At 37.5% G+C, this 24,625-nt stretch overlaps 1 protein-coding gene across 12 annotated transcripts; it reads right to left on the reverse strand.

The window, feature by feature from the left end:
• Nucleotides 1-4,181: 4,181 nt before the first annotated feature.
• PDCD1LG2 (programmed cell death 1 ligand 2) lies at nt 4,182-24,028 on the reverse strand. Of its 12 annotated transcripts, none has more exons than XM_038125613.1 (7): nt 18,748-24,028; nt 18,006-18,613; nt 17,415-17,483; nt 15,777-16,139; nt 14,447-14,728; nt 12,959-13,096; nt 4,182-12,190 (listed from the first exon to the last, which is right to left on the reverse strand). In XM_038125613.1, exons 3-7 carry the CDS (start codon nt 17,467-17,469, stop codon nt 12,072-12,074), a joined length of 957 nt encoding a protein of 318 aa, XP_037981541.1. In that variant the 5' UTR covers nt 17,470-17,483; nt 18,006-18,613; nt 18,748-24,028; the 3' UTR covers nt 4,182-12,071. The 12 variants fall into 12 exon arrangements, 11 of the variants coding, with proteins under 11 accessions (XP_037981541.1, XP_037981542.1, XP_037981549.1 ...); XM_038125614.1 differs by having other exon boundaries at nt 18,006-18,166; nt 18,494-24,028; XM_038125621.1 differs by having other exon boundaries at nt 18,088-18,166; nt 23,910-23,997.
• Between the last annotated feature and the right edge of the window lie 597 nt (nt 24,029-24,625).

The following is a 24,625-nucleotide window of genomic DNA, read 5'->3' on the forward strand; positions in this document are numbered from 1 at the left end:
TCAAACTTGTCTCAGATTTTTAGTAGTGTATTCCCTGTTGGGGTGGTGGAGATGATGCAGGAAAGTATCAGTTATTTTTGTCATTTTCTTTTTTTTAATAGTACTTTCTTTGTTCTTGCATTTTGCGTTAGTTGATGAGATCTTATTATGAGGTATTTGTTGTAATTCTCCATTACTCTGCTTGGTAATAGGTGTGTCTGTGATCAACTGTGCCGATGATTTATTCAGTTGAAAATCACTTGGCTCTGTACTCTGTGATACCTTGTATGACACTATCTTTTAATTTAAAAGCCTTGCCTGAACATGATTATTCAGTAAAGGCAGAACTGCTGCAAAGAAGGTCTCTAGCACTTGCTATTGCATTATCAGCCCTACCAGTCTTTTGGTCTGCTGACTTGTGAGAGGCAGCAAAATTGCAAAGCCACGCTATGTATCTGTCAGAAGCAGATGTCAGATGACATTTCCTTAGATATAACCAAGTTTCTTTTGAAAAAGAGAGAATAGGTCACTAAAGCATGTAACCAATTCTCCTAACTTGAGATAAGATCTGTCAGCAGCATTGTGGTCAGTTCAGCAGAACTTAGCTGTAAGAGAAGCTGGGACAAGGTTTTTTCCTTGATTAATACTTTCAGAAAAAAAAAAAATCTTGAGTGGGTGTAGGGATCATGTCAGCTGAATTTCTGCTCAGAGTTTTACAAAGCTCTGCTGAGATCTCAAACAGTTCCGAATTTCACAAGGAAAAAAGTAGTGCTGCTGTGCGATGAAAAATTTAGTGTCTTAACTTTTATTAACAGACGTTTTATTAACAGACGTGAGTATGAATAAATATATTTGAGCATATGTGTTTCTTTATTGCAAAAGCCCTTTAATATTTAAAAATAGCAATGTGCAGGGCAGTGGTTAAATACTACAGTTAAAACAGAAGGAACATGGTACTCCAGAAGTGGTCACTCTAAAAATAGGACTTAGAGGAGTCATCCTAGTCTAGTACAAAGATAATTGCTATTGAAACTAGGAATATTGAGCGCAGGATATGTTATAGAAGGCAATGGACTGTTCACTGTTGGGTGACTGTGTCTAACAGAGGGCTTTAGCTACCGTGGCCAGCCTCACTGGTGACCCCAGCAGTGCATCCTCTGCCCATGGGCCCACAAACCCTCTTTAAGTTCATGACCAGGCACCCAAGCATTGCCTGAGCCAAGCTGTAGGTAGGTCTGTGCCCAGCTCTGTCCCCTGGCATCGTGACTTGCTGCTTTTCCTGACTGGGCTATTGGTGCATGCTGTTGTAGATTGTCCTGTGTCCAGGCCTGGCTGGCTGTGCCCAACCAGGACTCTTGGGTGGGTCTTGAACTTGACTCAATCACCTTGACTGAAAAGGCTGTTTGGAGATGTGTCACCAACCCTTGTCCTACTTAACCTCAGTGTTAAGCCCTGCTGGGAAGGATGTGGTGCTGTGGTTGCTCTCTGTTCCTGGCTCATAGCCCCTCATGGGGCAATCCTGCTCTTGAAGCTCACTGACAGTTTACCTTGCAAGGATAGTAAAGCCAGTTACATGAGGATGGTAATGTCAGCTAATTAAATCCCTTTTTAAGGAAATTCTTCTTGAGAAATAGATCAGATGACAAATAGCAAGATTCAGTACAAAAAAGTAGTCCCTTTCTCAAGTCTTTTTAGGAGAACTCACACCGAAGATAGAAAATGGGGCCTCGTTCCTTCTGAAAGTAGCCATCTGAGTTCTCAGTGTAGTTACTCTCTCTTTTTCAGAAACATAGTCAGCTATTTTCCTGCTACTTTTACCTGCAACTCTTTCCCAGCATTCAAATAAATATAGTACTATGATGGTGGGGTGTATGGCCTGCCTTTGGGCAGACACTTTATGAAAGCAGGTAAGAACATCCCTGCTTTCAAAGGCATTTGCTGTAGTATGGTCTATTGTACGTCAGCGTGCTTCTGTAAATATATGAAAATGAAGCTTAAAGCACTGAGATCTACAGGTACCAGGTTTTGGAGGAAAACAAGCATAATCTTATCATGCCCTAGCTTACCAAAAGCCAGAGGAAAACCTCTCTTTTCCTGAAGAAAAGTAGATTTTTAGAAGGCATTGTATCCTATTAAAACACTACTAAAAAGAACAGTTCAACTTAAGTCTAATGAAGGGAAAAAATTCTAATAATTACACTGAAAATACAAGCCAGATTCCCTAGTTCATTTGGTTCTCTTACCTTCTTACAGCTTTTTGGATGCTATGGCTTTTTGTATGGAAAATTAACAATTTCAAAAATTTCAGGGATGTTCATGGCCACTAGGACATTTACTTCATGACTGTGCAAGATGAGAACTGATTTTCATGTCCAGTAAGTTTTCAACATATATCAAAATAGTGTACATGTTCTCCTGGGTAAACCCCAGGTTTGAACAAGTGTCTCTCCAAGGTCAAAACTTTTTTATTAAAACAGACCTTTTCTTTGGTTAGAGGCCTAGGCAATAAGAGTTTCTGAGCAAGAGCTTAGTAGTGGCTAGCTACAGCTTCTTACTCTTGTTTATTAAAGATGGTTATGAAGGAAAATAATTATAGGCAGTGCTTACTGGTGGGAAACTGTCTCAAAAGTTTCAACTCCAGGAAGGCTGGAGGTACACAGATACAGACCTCAGGTTGTGTTAAAAGGGGTTTCTGTGATCTTTAAAACAGAAGCACAGAATTGGAGAATAGTCTCTTTGTTGCCATGTCCAGGATCCCACTGTCTAAAGACTCAGGTCATAAAATCCCTTTCGTAAACTTACTGAGGTCTAGCTGCAGATGTTTTGCTCTACCTCTTTCACTGAAAAGCAGCTTCTGATCCTCCATTTTCTAAAACTCTCAGAAGTCTAATTGCTACAGTGCATTTCGGATACAGCCACTTTATACCTTTGTCTCCCTGCCACTATTGTCATCCAAACAATTCCTTTCCATCCTGGTGGACTGTTTCTCCGATAACCCATGTGAGATAATTCACTTGACAACAGTCCTGTCTTCACTTCACTTGCCTGCACAGGCAGGCAAAATCCAAGGAGTACTCAAATACTATACAAAGGACAGTGACAGAAAAAAAACCTATGCAGGCTTGGAAACAGGTAGTTTAATTATCTGTTATGATTATAGTTTGAAATTACATATCAAGGAGCATGTTTTAAGTGTAGCCCAGAACTGCAGCTAAGTCATATATGCAGTTGTGCTGCTGTTACTGACAGGGTACCTGTCTGGGCAGAATGGAATCTTTGCACAAGGTTCATCAAGGAGACCCTTCCTTTCAGTGCAGAAACGATATGCATGCTTTCTAAATGCCTTCTCAGAGTGGGGTCTTGGTGTGCTAGATCCAATCCTAGCCCCAGACTTGGTCAATTGTTTATTACTTTATATATACTCATTTATTTACATTTATAATATACTTATTATACTTATTCCTTTACAACTAAAGAATTACGTAAGTGTACTTGAGCCTTTATATGACTTTGTCATGAGTGATTAAGGATGGTAAACCAAATATATTTATATAAAGAAATTAGTTCTTCAAATTGATGATAATGATAATGATTACACTAAAAGATCTTAATCAGAATTACTTGCTACACAGTATAGATAGCTATAACTACTAGTATAGTGCACTATTTACTGAGGCAATATTGAATTGGTTATATTAATGTCGGCAAAATAATAAATAAGTAGATATTAATGTTCACCACCTGTACCAATGACCATGGACACATCTACGGCTTAGCCATGAGGACTAACCCTGAGGGCTGTGACTATTTAAGATAGAAATATTCACATGCACTCTGAGAAGGAATATGTTAGAAAATCTTACCATTACAAAGTGGGACTGGGCTTTTATAGGATAAAGTGGCTATCAGTCAAATGTCTCTAGGCCAGCTGTGTCAAGTCAGCAGCTTTAGATAAGTTACCAGTAATATCACTGATTCCTTTATTAGGAGCCTTGTATCACCATAGCCAGTTTGCCAGGAAACATTGTTAGAATGATTTAAGTTCAGAATTGATGAGTCAGGCTAGTTTTTATTGCATTCTGCAATACCAAAACAGTGTGTGCCCTCTCCTCCGTCCATCGCTGGTGCATTTTTCAAATAGTGTATTGTTCAAGCTGGGTATTGTCCATTCCAGGCAGAGCATTCTGCTGCAGTACCTGAGGCATACCAATTAACGAATGACGCTCAGAACATGCAGATCAACAAAAGATGCATGACTTATATCAATACCCAGCACACAGCAGATGTGTAGATGATGACCTTTGACTGGAGAAAATCCTTGGCCTTTTCTGCATGGTACTGAGATCCTGTCTGTCTAGCTGATTTTTGTAATCACTTCCTACTAATCTTCACAGCTTTCCATATTTGATTCAAGCAACTTTTAGCTTCTGCCCATGGGCAATTCTCCTGTCAGGCCAAATTCACAACTGAATCTCAATGTTTTAGACAATAACCAGTCACCTGGAAGCACTAGGAGTGGGACATTATCCAGTGGATAGTTTGGCTTCCAGAGTAATGGTGTCTGCAATATTAGAGACCAGATAGTCCGCAGTGACTAACTGAGCAGAGTTGGCTTGTGCCCTGAACTGGCTTCCACAGTATGTCTTGTTCAAGTCTGCCTCGGCTGAAGCAAGAATATGCTTCCCAGCCTTAGACTTTTCACCCTTCTCTCTGCAGTCTCAGGTACAATTGTACAACTCAGTACTGTGGAAATCCCAGGAGTGTCCAACACAAGTAACTTCCTCCAGTGGAGGTTCTAGGAGGACAGGGGCTCTAACCTTCTATGCTCTTGCAGAAGTTGTCATAAGCATTTTTAGTTTTGGAAAACTGAACAACTCTGCAGAAATGAAGTTTGAGACTTTTTATAAAGGACACAAACAGTTATTCATACACTGTAATATAGTGGCAATTAAAACAATGGAGTGAGTAGTCTCTTGTAAAGTTAAACTGTTTAACCTATGTTAAGAGAAGAATGTATGGGACAGTAGAAATCATTCCAAGTTACAACATAAACTAATTTTCATCCATCTCTGTGAAATTTCATTTAAATAAGCTTCACAGATGGGAATTCACCAGATTCTTCATCTCTTCTGTGCCTGGTTTTGAGCATTCATCTAGACCAGAAGCAGACTCTAACCTCTGACATCTTCCCCAGTATCTCAGCAAGGTCTACTGTCTTGCATTTTACCTCACAACTCTTTAGGAGCATGAAGTATATGCATGGCAAACATAGAGAAAATCAAAGACTTTGCAGGGAGGTCTAAAATGTTGCTTCTGCTCAATAACATTTTCAGAAAGCTGTCTTGCTTTCTCAGTTTTCTTACCAGTCTGAGGGAGACCTGTGCACTAGGACTGCAATATTTTGGGGATGTACAGAAACATGGCTCAGCAATTATAACTTCTTACATGAACTGGGAAGTTCTTTGAACAGTGCTTCATCTGACTATTATTTTCACAAACATTCTGTCCCTCTTGAAAAAAAAATTGTTGACCTTCTACTGTTCCCTATTCTCACCAACAGCTTCTCCTTTTTTAGTGATTTTCTCAAGTTTATACATCTATTCACTGATACCTAGCCTCTGTTTCACCAGGTTTGCATAGTTAAGACTGACAATCATCTATTTTACTTATGTAAGGAATATGTTCATTGTATCACCTCAGAAAAAGTTGATTTCCTACACAAATTCTGTTGTCCAGTACCACAGAAATACTCTTGCTACTCTTGCTAATGTTGTGATTAGAACCCCAAACTTCTGACCAGATAGATTCCTCCCCTCACCAGTGAAAGCACCACCTTCACCCGGTAATCACCTCACCCTACTGCCTGAAAAACACCTTTAAGGAATGAGCTTAAGCCCACTGTGCAAATTTCTACTGCGTCATTCTTTATGTGAAGTGGTTTCTAACACAGACTTTGCATGACAGATGTTTCACTTCTGACTTGGAAAAGCCCATTTAGGAAATGTGCTTGTGAGTAAACAAACATTAGCTGCTGGAAATTGCATTGAAAATAAAACCAGAAGTAAACCCAGTAGTTGATTAAAGTCAGCTTTTAACAATATTTGCACAGTGCACTTACCTGTTTCATCTACTTTTTACCATATGGCTGCATACTGAGTTTGAATGAAATATTAACAAGCACTGGCTATAAAAAGGTATTACACAGCGTGCTTGACATATGGTGAGGAAAACCAGGATATCTTGTTGAACCACATCATTGTCATTGATCTAAGGCTATGCTTTAAGGCCACATATTCATCAGAGTAAAAGAAAAATCAGATAATTACAAAGGATATGGAAGTTAATTTGAGCAACAAGTTTATAGTCAAAGGTCATTTTGGGTTAGAAGGGACTTCTAAGATTGCTTAATTGATCCCCATCCCCACAGAAAGAAAAAAGACAAGTTAGACTTATTCCTGTAAAAGTGACCCTTTACTGCATAGAGGTGGTTTGTAAAACCTTTCTGTGTAACTATTTTGTGGAGGAAGTAAGTATTGGTTTTGGTGGTAAACTGTATAGTTCTGTCAGATGAAAGAAATTCTATAAGAAAAGATGACCACAGTATTTCTTAAGAAAGAATAGAGGTTTCTTGATGTCTAAAATTCTAAAAGGCATTTCCAATTGCTCCAATAGTCAGAATCAGCTGCTGGTTTTCTAGTTAAGTCTTGTAAGGCATTTCAGTTGGCTATTAGGAATATCTCTTCTGCTTCAGTCTTCTTCCACAGATATTAACCTTCTTGATGTTAGCAGTTGCTTTCAGACATGTCTATGGTAGTGGGAATCAAGAAAATAGTATGGGTTTAGGCTGCCGCCAGTATGAAAGTGAACTTTGTAATCTTATTCTGCTCTATGCTCTTAATCGCAGAACCAAGCTGCAGCTCACAGCTACTGAAAATGTTGTAGCTGTAGAAAAGCTGAAACAAACCTACTGTAAGCCCCTAAAATCTGTGGTAGATAGCAGAGGTGAGGAATGAACAGAAAGACTAATCACCCAATTTGCCAGTTGCTCCTGTGCTAAAATGGAAAGTACCTCACTCATACATAGTAAAGCAGGTCAGGGAATTGGAAAAGTAGATTTTCCTTAGCCATACCAAAAAAATTCAATACTGAAAACAAACTCTCTACTTGCTTTGAAAAATGGTCATCTTAAAGTTCAGTGAACTATGTTTTAGGTGACTATAAACCACTAAGTAGATTCTTTGCACATGTTTTCCCAAACATTCCACCAACTTCAGTTGAATCCCTACTTTTTTCCAGGACACTAAGATACTATTGCTTATGACATGCACCTAATTGAGACAAATGTGGGGAGATGAATAGAGGCAGTATATATCAGAAAGGGTAACAGTATCTTCTTATGCAAGGTATCCTCTCTGCCATTCAAAAATGTCAGATGACAGTGCAGGTAAGTCAAACTCTAAAAATACCTAATAGTTTTATGGTCTAACAACATCATGACTCACTGTCAAGTTCAGAACTATAAAAAAACTGAACAAAAATACAACAACAACAACCCAAACAAACAAAAACCCGCAACAACCAAATTTTTTTAAAAACCCGACAAACAAGCAAAACAAAAACAACCAAAACCACAGAGAGAACACCCCAGACAAACAGAACACAAACCCTTCAAACATTTTGCAGGCAGTTTGTAGGTGAGAACTCACTTGAGCTGTTTGGAGATAACAGCATGTAAAACAGTAGGTGAAGCAGAAAGAACAGAGACTCATCATGTCACACATGTATCATATGCTTAGTGGTTTACAGTAAAAGACAAGTCTTGCATGAATTCATAGACATATATAGACTGGCCAAGCTGCTGACAAGCTAACTTTCACATACTCAGATGTGACAGTCAGCTTCATAAGCGTCCAGTGAAAATAGAAACTCGTGAGCCAAAATACTTTTCTAGGTATTCTTAAAGTTATTGCAGTAAACAGTGCTGTTGTTCCATTAATAATGAAATAAAGTGGATAGGGCATAGGAGTGTTGTGGAAAACTGAGTTGCCTCTGCCTGGGGATGCCAGGTGAAACCTTTCAGTGTACAGTCCAGTAAGAGGGAAAGCAGGGTAGTTTTTGCCATGTCTGTAAAATGGGCAGGAAATGCTACCCACACTTGTTCTTTGTTGCTCACACCAAGGCAGCATTTACTCACCAGTATAAAATAATGACAAGATGACTTCCATTTCGGTAAGGAACAATGATAATCGCCATAACCTAATTGCAAAGACTGCAGTGTACTATGTATGTTCATCCACATAGATTCATTTTTATTACTTCCGTTTCATTTTCATGAGGAAAAAATAAATAGAAAAATGCAAAATTAACTCTTTCCAGGAACACAGTGGATTAGATTTCACCATGACTGACAGAAGAGCAAGGGCTCATAGTTCCCAGCAGAGTACAAATCTGGAACAGAGAGAAATTGCTTGACCTTATGTACCGACCCTTAAGTATTGCTAAATTGTGCAAGCCAGGGCAGTTCCCAAGCTGCTATTCTGTATTAAGTTAACCAATGCTTTAAGAAGCTGCCTCTGATTCTCTGACATGTGCCTGATTTGCCATGTCAGCAAGGACATAGGACATCACAAGCATAGTATGGATTTGTCTCAGCTGAATCCAGTGGCTACAAATGGGTAATTAAAGGTGCAATACTAAATTACAGATTATATCAGAGAGATTAGTTTTTCTCCTCCACAAGTAAAATCAATGGCAGTCCCGCTTTTTAAAAACACCTGTCCTGGTGAAACAAGAGAGGGTGAATGCTGATGTTCTGGTCTCATAGCAGCACTGTAGGTCTACTTTTTGCTGGAATAAATAGCTGCAAAGTGACACTGGTGAAGTAGTTCCCATCCAAATCCAGAGTAAATGCTATGCAAAAACTTAAATCAGTGGAACTCTTCTAAGAGCAAGATCCTAGCAGAAGTAGCTTCCATGTGAACACCTTTATTCAATCTTGTTACATCTATTTTAGCAGAAAACACAGCTTACCAAAGCCACTGGTCTTTGAAAACAATATGACAAATTTTACCCAGTGCCCTTGCTTCACTATCTCATGACTGACTAAGAGGCAAAGTTGTTTCATTTTGGATGTTTTTCCAAATCTGGCATTCCAGTATTAGGAAGCAAAGCAGCCTGGCATGGAAAAAACTCACTTCATCTGAACAAAGGCAAAATTACTGTTTAAAAATAACCAGTGCAGAAATCTGTCTCAGCTTCATTTTCACTTTTGCTTCCAAATTCCTCCTAAAGAAAATTCTGTTGAATAATCACTTCAAATTTGAAACTTTTTCTGTAGCATAGTATCACAGTTCATGGTTTTTTATATGATTTACCTGTGAGGTTTTATATAGACATGAAAATTCTCTTCATGCAACATAATGTTGATTTATTGCTAGTATTAGGTGGGGAATTTTTTTTGGTCTGTCCTTTGATTTAATTTCATTCTCTTATTGCTCTTGTGATATGAAATATCTTCTAGATGTTGCAATGATACAAGTTATACAAGTGGTACAATGATGTGAGTAGTAATGGCAATACCTAGTTCAGTGTGTTAGAAAATTTGGAAATGGGATATGGGCGTGTAATGATGTTTCCACCAGAAAGATAATTGACATAAGATAGCATTTACAGCTTTTATTCAAATTCCACATGATTTTTGACTCCAAGCACCATTCCTGAGACTGGAACAGTTGATAAAGGCATTCTTAAACAAAAATCCCTTGAGCAACAGTAAGTCCAAAATTAAAGTGTATCACAGGCACTCAGCTGACCTCTCCACAGTGGTAAACCACATTTCATGACAGCATAGTTCTCAGTAACTTCAAGATAAGGTATCTGAGGAGGCATGGCTTTCCATTGCTGCAGTGTAAATACATCCCCATGAGTTCACTGTTTATCCTAAGGCTAAAGTGCTGTAATTTTCTTTTCAAGTCCCCCAAAACTGATGGAAAAAGTGCAAATTATGGCATATAAGATGAAGAATTTTCACAGACCCACACTCCCACTGTCTCTTGAAGCTGTCACAGTTGACAAGTATAAAGCCTCAGTCTGAAAGTTAAAATTATCACCTTAAAGAGAGAAAATGCAATAGTATTAGTTTAAAAATCTGCAGTGATTTAAGAAAATAAAAAGCTTGTTTTTAACAACTGAGTGGTAAAGAGTGACAGCTTAGTCTCCTGGATCATGCTGAAGTTACAATGGCTCATTAAAGCTGTTATAATTTACAAGAATATCTGCTGTGATCTTTTCTGAGGAAAGAATTATCTTTTATCTGTAGTCTAAATTCTGAATTTTCTATTACAACAAAGCTATCACTCACTTTCAGCCATATAAATGAAATAACAAAACTGAAATCTGTTTAGAGAGCATCCATGGTTATGATTGTCAGTAAATATGTGCATGTGATTAAAAGTGTGCAGAACTGGGACTTTGGTGATGAGTTTAAAGGTTCTACATATGCAGTTCTGATACAGCTTGAGCTGTAAGTTAAAACTGGTAATATTAACAGTCCTTGTTCCTGTAACCAGGACTGTATGGGTCATTTCCAAGGCACTGTGGCAAAGTATCTGTGGCTTAATGCTTCAACTACCTACTCATCGTGGAAAAAAGGTTATTTCCAGGGTTTCTTAAAAACATCCAATGCTGAGAAATATAAATGTTTGTCATCTGACTTACTGCATGTTGCAAGTAAGACAAAGTTTTTTTGTCATTAAAATGAAGAAGTAAAACCGCAAAGAATGGCCTTGTCTTTTTTAATTTCTTCATTTCACCGAGTGCACAGAAGAGGCTCCAAAGTGGAAAAATACAAAAATAATACAAAAAGCCAGGGGAAGCCAAGCTATGCTCAGACATTATGCACTAGAATGTGTCCAGACATGTACCAACGCTGTTCTCCAGAATGCTGCTTGCCTTGAGCTTGTGTTCATTAGTGCATGGCATGATGCCACTAAAGTTTCACACTGTCACATGAAAAATAAGAATGAGACTTTGACTGCAGCAAGGTTTCTGGAAGATGAAAGTGTCTTTCTGAAAGTGTCGTTTTAATTGTAATATCTACTGATGGCAGTGGATCAAACACTTACAGTTAAGATGCAAACATGACAACCTGAGGTGATTTGGAAATCAGCGAATTCATGCCCTCTTCATCCAATCTCTAGCTTTCACCTACAAAATTTATTTTTTAAGCTGGTGACTTCTTCATTTATTTTTTTAGCAGTGAGAAACATGGGTGGATTCTCAAAAAAATCCTGTCCTTGGAAAAGCCCTTAGTTGTCTCTGTGTTCATTTGGTTAGCTGCGTCACAGTATTACTCCATTTGTGCTCCTTGGCAGCCTCAGAGCTGACCTCAGTATGCTATGTGAGGGTCTGCTTGGACACCAAGGAATTATGGCTGAACCAAGTTCCTCTGTACCTAACATTGGCCACAGCCTCTCACCTCACTATGCATTAGCCTTTCAAACTGTTATCTCTAGGTAACAAAATTGATTTATGTCAGTAGGTGTATTAAGGCTTTTCTTGTCATACTGATTTATCGTTTTCTATGGTTGTATTTTTTTTTTCAGTTCCATTTTAGTATGCAACAGTTTGATGCATCCTGATAGTTTTTTAGGTATTCCCTCTGAAATGTAAAAAATTTCTGGATGTCTAGGCAAGTCAGATTCTTATAAGACAAGAAGTAGCCTAGGAGATGATATAATATTCCAGATAAGTGAGGTATCATTTTATTTGTTGTTAAAACCTGTAGCCTGATCCAAAAGTATAACAGACTATTGCCACAAAAATCTTGATGCTATCCAAAACAGCCAGCTTTCTGTGAATATCCTTCTCAACCAAGACTGCTAGAGAACCCCAGCTAGTATACAGAGGTGTGTGCTCAGTTGTGTATGAAAGCTATTGGTACCTCAGTGAAAGGGAACCAGTATTTATGAATTTTTACATTGCCCAAGAGACAGTCAAAACTTTAAAAACTGCATTTTTAAAAAACTCAAGAATAAAATAATTTAAATTCAAAACTACCCTCTATTCTGATGTAACATTATTTAGGTTTCAATCTACATATTTTTTAAGATTTTAGATGTAAGAAAGAAAAATCTGTAAATGTAGATTTTTAAAATTGCCTGTGACTTACTGTTCTCAGCCTTTGCATTAGGGTTCAGTTTTCTTTTCCTGTCTGTTAAAGTAAATATATACAAATTTAGTATAAACATTTCTAGATTTGAAAGAAACTATATTGTAACTATAACTATTCAACAAATCTTTATATTAAACTGAGCTGTAGGCACAGTTATTATTAAATCATGTCAAATAAATACGTTTCTTTTCTTTTATGAAACTTGAATCAAAAACTTTACAAAACTTGAATCAAATTCTGAAGTCATAATATTAAGACTCTCATGACTATAAATATATATGTAGTCTGGTTTACTGGAGCCTGTTAATGTGCAAGAAAATACTAGAATAATAGTCTGTTTGCTGTATTAGTTTTGTACTACTGCACATACAGACAAGGAAGGGAATACTGCAATAGTCCTGTATCACACCATTTTAGATGTAGAGCCATAATGGAGTTGAAAAATAAAAATTCTGTGTAATATACTGTAGCCACAATATCTTTGTAGCTATGAAGAAAACACTGTTCAAACTATACTTTTACAGTCCTCCTTATGCAAGGCAAAGTTTGTTTGTGCTCTGTACAGAATACTAACTGGTCAGCTTTAAAAATGTATCTTTCCATACACCTTGTCTTGCATAGGTAACACAGTGAGGAAAATAAAACCCAACTCAAATTATCCAATATCTCATTTTCTACCCTCTTGTCATCTGGAAATAAAATGTGACCGAAGTCATGCAAGTGTGCCTTATTAAAATTTCCTCAAGATTGTTCACAGGAAAAAGTAAAGAAATAGTGAAAAGTTTCACTATCTGAAGTAAAATGTACCTTTTTTGGGTTGCTCATTCTTGAATGATTTTCTCTTCTTAAATATTATTAGTGCAGAGAGGACAGCTACAGTCACACATGTGGAGATGATTAAAGAGATCAGGAATTTTTGTCCACTATACTGTGTACTCATAAAAGCTGTTAAAAACATTAAGGCAGAGTAAATTTATAACTTACAAAACATGCATTGTTTATCAAGTCATTGGTTCTGTTTCTCCAAAGTCTGGCTCTGCTTGAACAAAGGATTTTTGAAATTTATCAACATAGTGATTTACACTCATTTTATGAATAATTTGTTCTGAAATATTACTGTAAAAAGCCTTTTTAAAAGCCAGTCAAATATTTCATTTGTATGGCATTTGAGTCTGTCACCATCCTATTGGCATCTGCCTTTGAAATATTTATGTATATTAATGAGACCTCCTCTCAGTCTTCTCCAAACTAAACAGTGTCTCCTTGTAAGAGAGATGCTTCAGACCCCTCATCATCCTTGTGGCTGTTGCTGAACCCTCTCCAGTACCTCCTTCTCTCTTGTGTCCTGAGGAGCCCAGAACTGGGCACAGCACTCCAGATGTGGCCTCACTACTACTGAGTAAAGGGGCAGGATCATCTGCCTCAACCTGCTGGCAATGTTCTTCCTAATGTACCCCAGGATACCATCAGCTTTCTTGGCTGGCTCATGGAGAGCTTTTTGTTTGCCAGGACTCCTAGGTCCTTCTCTGCAGAACCACTTCACAGAGGTCAGCCCCAGCCTGTGCTGGCAGGTGAGGCAATTCCTCTCCAGGTGCAGGACCTTAGACTCTGTTGAACCTCACTAGGTTTCTCTCTGCCTAATCCCACCTAATCAAGGTCCATGGAATGGCAGCAGAGCCTTCAGATGGATCAGCCACTGCCCCCAGTTTAGTGTCATCACCAAACCTGTGGAGGGTGCCTTTGATTCCTTTGTCTGGGTTGTTGATAAATTGAATAAGACTGGACCCAGTATTGATCCTTAAGGAATGTCACTGACAGCAGGCTTCCATCTGGATTCTATTCCTCTGATCACAGCCTTCTGGATTCTGTAGTTTACCAGTTCTTGATCTTGCTCATCTAACCCACATTTCCTGAGCTTACCCATGAGAATTTTTTGGGTGACAGTGTCAAAAACCTTGCTGAAGTCAAGGCAGACAACTAGATAGAATAATTAAGTAGGAGACTATCAGGGAGGACTATCAGGGAAGAAGAAGCTGCCCATGCAGCTGAAAAAATTCCCTCTGTATTGGCAGGAAACTAAGGAAAGCTACTCTAAAATTAAAATATACAGAAAAATACAGACTGGTTTGTTGGAGTGGAAGCTAGCTGAGATTTCAAAGACATAAATAATACTGACTTGTTTAGTTTACCAAGAATCAATATTACACTGATTTCTTGAACTGAACTCCAGTGATGGAGCATAGCACATGATGTATATATGAACACTGTCGTGTACAAGTTCAAGGTCATACAAACCTAAAGTGGAAAAGTGAGCTGAAGTTTCTCCATTCAGTTCTCTATTCCAGAAGACACACGTGTAGTTCTCACTCATATTTGGTTTGAATGTCAGGATACTGGTGACATTGTAGAGGCCATTTGCAGTCAGTGTATAGGTGGTATTTGCAGATCCACTGAGATTGAAGTTCTGATTTTGCCAGAAAACCTCTGCCAGAGGAAAGCCTTCTGACTGGCACATAAAAACAAACTTGTCTTCACCTGGTATTCTCATTACTTGAGTATTTATTCTCTTGTAAGATGCTGCATGAGAAGTTGTTAAGTGAAATTGTTGTATGCAACAACAGTCATTTTCCCACTTCACTTTCCTTGCTTCCTTTTAATACTATGTATTGTCTCTGGCTATATCTGTGGAACACTTATTTAAAATGATGAAGGATGTTTTGTAGAACAGTGCAAAATGGATTATTCAATCCTTACCATGCCTACAGCAAAAGAACATGCTTCAGTACTTTATACGGGGCAGGAGTTGACACTAAATTTATGATTTATTAAGACAGAGGAGACAAGTAGAATCTTACGGGGCTCTTATTTTCACTTTTAGAATATGCAACTTCCAGAAAGCCTGATTTCATGTTTGTTTTACCATAGCTTATAAACAGTGTAATATTTTCATCATATTAGAACAAAATTGACTTTTTATAGGAACTAATGTGAGTCTTAAGAATGTCTGTGTTCATTTTTGCATTTGATAAATATTGTTATTTAAATATCTGGGTGGGAAATTAATGCTGCCTTGCATCACACAGACATGCAGTTAGTGGGAAACACCAAAAATCTTTCAAAGATCTGGTCTGTCACACTTTCCATTAACATATACCTTTATTACTAATGCCCATTTGGCTTCAATGGACACAGAAAATCACATGTCCTTGCTCTGGGAAGTGCAGTCACTTGGGGAATCCCCAGCCACTTGGGTCATTGCAGCAGAATTCATAAGTGTATCAAAGCATCTCTGAGAAACTTTTTGAAATGACCAGAGGGTGGCCCAAGAAGAGTATCAAAGGCAAGGAGGGAGGTGATGGCCCTGGAGGAGAAGGCTGTAGACAGAAGGATGGAAGGAGAGCAGATGCTGTCCCTCCCCAGCACCAGGTGCTCCTGGAGGAGCTCAGCTGTTGAAAGACTAGCCATCACTAAGACAACTGCTTTGGTTCAGCTGGGGGCTGAGCACAAAGTCTTGGAGGGACAACTAGCAATAAATTCCTTCAGATTAAACAATTTCTACAAGCCTGTCAGAATTTAGTAGAGACATCTCAATAAGTATACAATAACATTTAATTTAACCACTCACCTCTTACTTCCAAAGCAATGTACTTGTAGTCCACACCCTGGTAGTCAATGAGACAAAGGTATGATCCTGCATCTGTGATCTTAACATTGGTAATCTGGAGGATGGCTCGTCCCATCTTCAGTTTACTGTGCAAAAGTGATGCTCTTCCTATGTAATCAGGATGTTGAGATGAATGGAGTGCCTTCCCATTGCGGAATGTGTACACCTCTTTTGATTTCAATGAACCCTGCCTTTTCCGCTCCCAAAGAACAGTCAGGAGTCCTAGATCCACTGAGCCATTCACGGGGAATCTGCATTCCATGGTAACGTTGCTCCCATACTCCGCAGTGTAGAGCTGTTGAGGAACTTCAACTGTAAATAAAGCTATGTGAGGAAAAGAGAACTGTTTCATTTGTTTTATCAAAATATGTTCTGATTTTCTTTAAAGTTGGGCAAAACTGTCAGACAGTCAGGGGTATTTGGTTACTGATTTGACTAAAAGTTTTAAGCATTTTTCCCATATTCACACTAATATTTTTACCATATAGTAATTATAGCAAATAATCTATATTCTGTATTGATTAATTTCAGAACCTGAAAGATGAGGGCGGAATGACCAAGTTTTTGGTGATGGGTTTTGATTGTTTGTTGGGGGTTTTTTGCATTGCTAGGCCAGTGGTTACACAGGGACCATTTTTATCAAGCTATGATATGGTCTCTTACATGTCCTAAGATTGTAGTACAAGCAACAATTAATTGTGGAAATTGTAAATCTGATGTCACTATCCTTTATGAAAAGAAATACCAATGTGTATAGCTCAAAATTACTATGTAGCAATTACAGTCTCCACAAACCTGGAACCATGTGAGTATCATTTGATCTCATGCATTTTCTCAGATACATGCATCAGTATTACAGAAAATACATCAAAATAATCTTAGTCATTCACCCTAACTGAAATTAATATTGCTATGAATACGTTGCCATTTTAAAGTGTACTTTATATGGCAGAGTTATTTCTAATACATCATTAAATATACTTTGTTACTACTTTCCATATTGGATGTGCTGTGTATTGGTGGATAATTCAGGAGCACTTGGAAGTGTTGGTAGTGACATTGCAAAGAGAAGTCTGTGCAACTGTTTATGCATTCTTTTTATTTTATGTGCCTCTGAAATACTTACAGGGAGACCTTAGCGTTGCTAGGTTCATCTAAGCAATGTTTGTTTGTTCACTGTAATATAACTGTAGCAAGGGAGAAAATTATGTGAAAAAGTGCCAAGCTCCTTCTGGGTTTTAGCCAAACTGCTTCTGCAACAGGCATGGACAGGGGAACACAAGTGATTATGCTTCAAGCCATCTCACACTGATACTGTTACGCTTCCCAGTGGGCATTGGTTGCTTTGGTCATTCTCCTTCTTGCAGGCATGCCACTGATGCTGGACATCTCAGCTGCCAATACACAATATATTAAAGAAGTCTGACTCTGGAAAGTGATGGTCACCTGTCCTGTGCTCAGTCAGTGCATGTGCCTTTTATAAGATGGAAAGCAGAGGCTCCAGACATTACTGACGATTCATGCAAGTATTGCTAGAGCCCACATACTAAAAGCTGCATTAGTTCTGTTAGTGGAACTGAAAGGCAGTTTCTCTCTTACCTGAAACCATGGAGAGCTGTGTTTCCAGCAACAGTATTGTAAGGATTTGGAGCATTTTCTCAGGTAGATCTGAAATAAAAGTAGAATTGCATTAGAACTTGCAACAACTATCTTCTGCTGAGGCAGATCAGAGCCATGCTAGCCTTTAAAATCCATCACGGCTCATAGACAGCCAAAACAGAAACAAACACTAGGCTACCAGCAGAAACAAGGAAAATCTGTATTAGAGCAACTCAATGCACACACAAAGAATATGAACCAATGACAATGAAACAGTGGCAATAAAGAGAAATGAAACATTTCCACAATTTCAGTCATGACATTTTCAGGATCTGTAGCTTGCAGGCAGTTTCAAATAGTCTGACAGGGAAATGCTTTTATATGTTTTACTATTCATAGATGATAATCAATTGCAATTGACTTCTCCCATGTAGGAGAGATTCATGAACAAACATAAGCAGATTTTATAACTGTCTGCACCAACATATGATCTAGTTTACAAGATTTCTAACCCTGCTTTTGTTTCAGCTTTGCTTTGCATGGGGTATTTTGCAGTTTCTTATTGCCTTAAACCTAAAGACCAGGAAATACCTGGAACACCTTGTGAGGCAGTGGAAGTCTCAGGATGGGTAAATTGAAGTTTGCTTCAGAAAGGATTAGAATGAAGACTTACTGCTGCTATTATTTCACTTTATATATGGCAATGTCTGACATATACAAATCGCCTTGTATTTCTGATAGTAAACCAAGCCCTGGAATAATGCAAAAGGAGAAAGTACAGTTTTAGAATGAATGTATTAGTGTTCCAGTAGCAAGCAAACTATCACATACTTTCATACTCTTGTATAAAGATCAATATAACTAAAAAGAGAAATAGACCCAAACAACAAAAAAGTACCAGGGACAAAATTTATAACAAAACTAATGAGATAATAGAAAAGACAGAAGAATTACTTCGACTAAAGCTTGTTAACATGCAGTATAATCTGAAAAGAAATAGTAAATAAGATCCAGAAATAAGCTACAAGGAAGTAAAGAAGAGAAGGAGCAATTTTAGACTTCCCCAGAGTCAGACTTACTGGAGGAGGGGTTTAATTTTACTTCCCTATTCTTTTGTGGGCTCAGCTTGAAACATTCTGGTTCCAGTTTTCTCAGGTGCTGCATTTCTCTCATTGCTTCCACCCTTGAGCTTTCAGTATCTTGGAAAATGAAGCTCAGACTTTAGCAAATTAGCCGCCAAAATTATGGGACTTTTTGATGTGATGTCACAAATAAAGGTTTATATGCAAACTACCGTAAGCAGACTTATTACATGTAAATGAAAGCTAGTTACCTTTATCAGAAGACAGAGTCCATTGCTATTTAGGGTGTGATGAATCATAATTACTATGGCTGTGTGAGAAAGGAGCTAATAAACACCATCAGTATCTCTCTTTTCCAGATGCAGAAATAAAGACTGTTACCATTTACCATCCTCAGTCTCCTACTATGCTCACTTCTCTACACAGCTTACCTATTAGAGGATGGACATAAGGGAAAGAACTGAATGAAGAATGAAACAATATTTCACATCAATATTTAGATCCCTGGATTAACCTTATGTGACACATTTTAGGTATTCTGCTCTCCTGTTATAGTTTAGAGTACATTGAGAATGCAGAGCGTGTTTATTTTTTCATGTAGGATATAGGATTTTTAAAAATACTGATATATATTACTGATATAAAATACTGATACATATTACTGATAGTAAAAATAAGAAGATACAAAATCTTCCCCAGCAGATAATCATAATTATTACATATCAAGTAAATCTTGTCTGACTAGAGGGATTAGTTTTAGAAAAGCATTACACATAATATAAATACACAAAAGAAACCAAATATTAGAACATTTTAACTTGGGATACTGAAAGCAGTCATAGAATGCTTGTGGGAAGCAGGAAGGATCTGTATTAGAAAGGTCAAAGATCTGTTAGCACAGATGTGTATTAAAAAGATCAAGAATTTGTCAGCAAGGATTGGAAGGCATCCTTCTTTATTTCCATAATCTCACAAGCAGACATCAAGTTGTGCAATCTCAGTGCAATTTACCCATGCAACTTCATCATGTGGCTCTGACACACTTCCATAGAAAAGCCTGCACCAGCGTCTAGAGGATGATTTCTTCTGAGCTTGCATTACTAACCATTCGTGATCTTACAGAATAGCCCTCATATGTTCTCCCTTCTTTTCATAAAACATATATCATGCCCTGCTCTTAAACAGTCCTTGTACACAACTATCCTAACTTATCTTAAGCTTATGCAAAAGTCTTTTGATTTTCTGTTAAGAAAAAGGCCACTTCTAAAATGTATTAATCATATGCCTGTTACAGATTCACAGAGATAAAAGAAGTAACACTGTGCCATAAAAATTAGTACTTAATGCTTCTTGCAGCAAAGTGAGGAACTGAAAATACACATCTGAGAACAGTAAGAAATAGCATGACATTTCAAGAGCAATTCAGATGGAGTCAGTAAATTGATTTCCCAGACCAACCTGCAGAATAAAAAGCAAGTTATCACACAGTGCTCTGTGATTATGAGAGTTAAGTCTAAAAAACCTTGGATAATTGAGGTGGTAAAAAGCATCACATCAAACATCTAAAGATCATCATGGCTTTTTATAAGTTGTAATGGTTTCAATGAAGATTTAGGGCCCAAGACAAAAAGTTTGAACAGGACCAATGAAAACAAAAGTATGGCAATGATCAGGGACAATTAGGAATAAAATATTTTCTTTTTATACAGCTTTTTTGCTTTACTGAAAATACAAAGTTGAAACCAATACTTGACTTCATTGGGCCACAAGCAATATATTCTGGTAAATTTTCTTAATGAATGCTGACTGAAATCCAAATGGTAATGATAATAAATTGCTGAAGTTCTATCACAGATGGAAATGATACTAAGTATTGTTTTTCTCCTCTTGATTCATTCAGTTGATCATGCCTGTAACTTTAGCCCTGGTCCCAGCTCACTTATCCAGAGGGTTTATAATACTTGTCTCAAAAAAAAAAAAAAAAAGGGTAATTTATGGCCTAAAATCTTTAGTGGTTGTCCAAAATCCTTCTGTAAGGAGTGAGAAGGATATTTCTTGTTCCTTTGGAAAATTGATACTCAGTATTCCCATTTCAAACTGTACAAACTCTATGCTCCATGCAACTATATGATTCAATTTTCAACATAATGTATAGACTTTATTCCATTATACAGACAGAAGTGAAAAGGTGCTTATCTTGACTAGATATTAAAAGGATGTTCTCAAGAACTGAAACAGGTGGCAAAACATGAACATCAATTTGCTACATGCTTAAAGTGTGGAGCTCTTGAGAAAAAGCTTGGGTAGCTCATTTAAGTAGGCATGCTTTGTATATGTTTATTGTTATTTACTGGATCCAGTTTTCAGAAAACACTCCTGTCTTTTCACCACAGTGCATTGGCAACTGAGGTTGGCAGCAGTCTGGTCGTAAGAGTTAGGATTGATTTGACGTTAGTGACAACTCTCACAATGTTCATAATGTTAAGTTTACAAGAAGTATTTTAAGCAAAGGAACATGAAGATCACAGAATATTTTGCAATCTACTCCGTTGTAATAGCAATTGAAACCTGCATCTGAGAAATGTAAATTAAATCCTATTCTTTTCATCCATGAAAGGTCATAATGCTTTTCGTAAGTAAAGGAAGCATCTTAGTGTAAGATCCTCTGGAGCTACCTTTGATTAGTACCCTTGCTATGATTGCTCCTGCACATGGCAGGGGGTTGGAGTAGATCACCTTTAAAGGTTCCTTCCAACTCAAATCATTCTATGGTTCTGTAGTTCTATGATTATTCTCAATGCAAGTTTAACAAAGGATCCTGAACAAAATCCTTGTGCTCTTCACTAACCAAAACAACCAGAGACACAGTCACTGATTTAGGGACATTATAGTCTGATAAATAATGGAAAACCCTTTCCTGGAAACATTGTTTCAGCTATTAAAATATTTGTTTTTTCCAGCAAATGGATGATTTAGAACCGTAAACACATCTGGTGTCTACAGAATGAAATTTAGCAGCATTAAGCAAGGAGAGCTTTGTAGACCCATAACTTCCACTAGAATAATCAGAACAGTTGGAAAAGCTAAACAAGCTCTCAAGCACACTGGCATTCCTCCAGGTTTAAAGCAGGAATTAAATCAACACAAAAGTTAACCATAATCTCTCAGATTCACTTTGGAATATGAAAGTATTAAAGGACTAAGGAAGGGGTACTTGGTCCTTTTTAAGTTTAAGGGCTATGGTAAACAGACCCTTTTTTGAATTTTATTTCCCTGCAGACCAAGGTATCCCATTGGCAGCACTTTTGATGTGATCCTGCTTGGTTTTAGCAGGTGTTCTTACAACATAGAAGGAAGAAGGTTGAACTCCACATCTGGAAGCTGGGAGGATGGAAATGTCACCAGGCTGGCCAGTTGGCCTGTATTCACCTCCACATAAACTGCCCTGTACACTTTTGCAAACAAGGTTTTGCAAGTGGTCTTGCATCCTGAGAAATCTTGAGCTGGTAGACTTTGTTACGGATTTGAAATATCAATATTGCAGTTGAGCTATTCACTCCTTCAATGTCTCTGCTCTGTGCTGACAGACTCTGCAACATTAATGAGCTGAGATCAGCTATGTTTTCCTAATGACTATGCTTTTCTTAATCCCTCTCCTTCTACACTCTCTGTCTTATTGTACTGCAAAGCTAGAACCCCTACTATGCACAGGACAGTGCCTTCTGGAAATAATCCAAAATGACAAACTCATCTTAATCAAAAGCAATCAAGCTGTGTTAACAGGCATCTGACTTGGCTCCATTTGACTCTGCCTATGTGAAATGGAGTATTATGCTCACTTAGTTAGAAAAGAGACTATCTTCTCATGCACCTGTGTACACAGCAAAAGATTATATGGTTCCAGTCACAGTTTCTTTTGTCTTTTTTTTTTGTTACTGAAACTCCCTTGTCTTCTGTACATTTTGCAATGGAAGCACGTTTTTTCAACAGCTTTCTTCTAACACTCTCACATGTGCAAAAAGACACAACTTTTTGACATCTTCATGAAATGGCTAAACTGATTTTACTTTCTGTGAATTAACCAGTTTAAAAAAAAAAGAAACAAACCAAAAAAATTAAAGAAATAAGTTTAAAAATCCTAGCTCAGAAAATAAACAGAGAATAAACAAAAAACAATCATTAGGTCCTTACACAAACTACAGCTGCTCCAGATCTCGCCATCAGAAAGAAGGTACTTTTTTTCTATTTCAGGAATTTAATAAAAAACCCTAACAATGCATATTAAAATTTGTTCAAAGGCCATTTCTCCAGCCTGTCTCAGTATATTTTGTGGACATAATCTCTTGTTTTCATTCCCTCAAATGCTCCTTACCAAATACCATCTCACCTGCTGTTCTTCTTGTCTTTTGCACACTTGTTGCAGTCCCTTGTTGCTCACCTCACCACACAGGCAATTTATTGTTGGGATGATTGTTTATTCCTGATGTTTACATGTTACAGCCTATTTGCATCATTTCAGTCTGTTCTTCATCTCCTTTCAGCCTTCAGATGAAGAGATATAATTTCTCACTTCCTCCTTTGCTCACACTATCTGTGAATTCTCACTTTCCCTGCATTGTTTAACTGTCACCTGTTGAATATTTTCCACTGTCAGTTTTTGTTCCATGACAAATACAGTCATTCTAATACAGCTGAATACTTTTTTTGCTATAGATACTAGGATAGAATTGGGGTGGAATTTTGTTACATTTAAAAAGCAGTTGTTTATATCATAGAACCTTTCAGAGCCTTTCCACTCTTAGCAGCATTACTGAATACAGACTGACAGTCTGGCATGATACACTGCAAATTTTTTGTATCTCCAGCTTCAACAGAAATAAAGACTTCTCAGAAACGCATAAGAACTTCTCCTCTTCATAGCCTATGCTTTTTCTGGGATGCAGAAGATGAAAGTCTCCAGATTGCTGTACAATCAAAACAACCTGCAGGTAGTGTGTTAGTAACAACTAAAAGAAAGTAAACAGGAATATATAGATACAAATATATAGAGAGGGTTTTTTTTTCTCCATTAAAAATCCTCCCTGAAATTCAGGATGAAATATTTACTAAGAGCTACATCCTCATGCATAAGCTGAAGAGGCTCACCAGCACCACTCTGCTGCCTTTGCCTATGAGAGAAGATAGAGTTGTAAGAGAGTTTCAGCTTCTAAAAATATCAGGGTTAGAAATTTATATGGACCTGTGTTTTAGGATCTGGAACTTATCCAATCTTTCATTCAGAATCAGAGTCTGTATCCCAGTAATAATTTGAAAATAAATTTAAGTAAATCTTAAGAATCTAGGAAAAAACCTGTAATCCACCAGCCAGAAATAAAGGAAACATCAATTTGCATTTTATCAGTGTTATACTCACATCAGATCTTTACGCAGGTCATTGCAATCTGATTCATGTAACAACAGAGATTCTCAAAGCTCTATCCTGTTTGCACAATAGCAGGAACTACCCAACTCTTATGACAGTGTATAATATGCACCAATAGCACAGCTTGTAGGCTGATCTTATTCAGGTTTTATATCATAAAAAAACCCTGACTGTGTTGAAAGGACATTTCTCAGGATGTTGTAAGTTTCAGTTTCATGCTGAGTGTACACTGAGCTCCCTTCTCTGCATTGCTGAAAATGTGCACGCATCCAACAAAATTATAAAAAGCATTCTGTAAAATCTATGTGCTCAAATTCTGCTTTTGATTATAGCCATGATTTTCAGTGGGTTTATAACCATTTAAAAGCAGTGTACAGCATTGGCATCTGAACTTGCATTTACTAGCACTGTTTACATTCATCAAGTTACATTTTCTTACATTGATCAGATTAATTTCACAAGAATTCATCAAGCAATTTCCTAATATTTGCAGAATCTATTTAATCTTAATTTTTGTCTAAGTTGATGTTATTACAAAAAAAATAAAAAACATTATGACGCTAATCAAACACATCAGTGAGGTTGTGAATCTCCAAGCTTACAAATGCACCAAACTTTACAGGACAAAGCCTGCACAATTGTTTTTACGATGTCACTGCTTTGAGTGGAAGATTGGATTAGGTGATAGAAGAAGGGGAGTGATAGAT

Source organism: Motacilla alba, chromosome Z (genome assembly GCF_015832195.1).
Source record: "Motacilla alba alba isolate MOTALB_02 chromosome Z, Motacilla_alba_V1.0_pri, whole genome shotgun sequence".
Taxonomy (NCBI): Eukaryota; Metazoa; Chordata; class Aves; order Passeriformes; family Motacillidae; genus Motacilla; species Motacilla alba.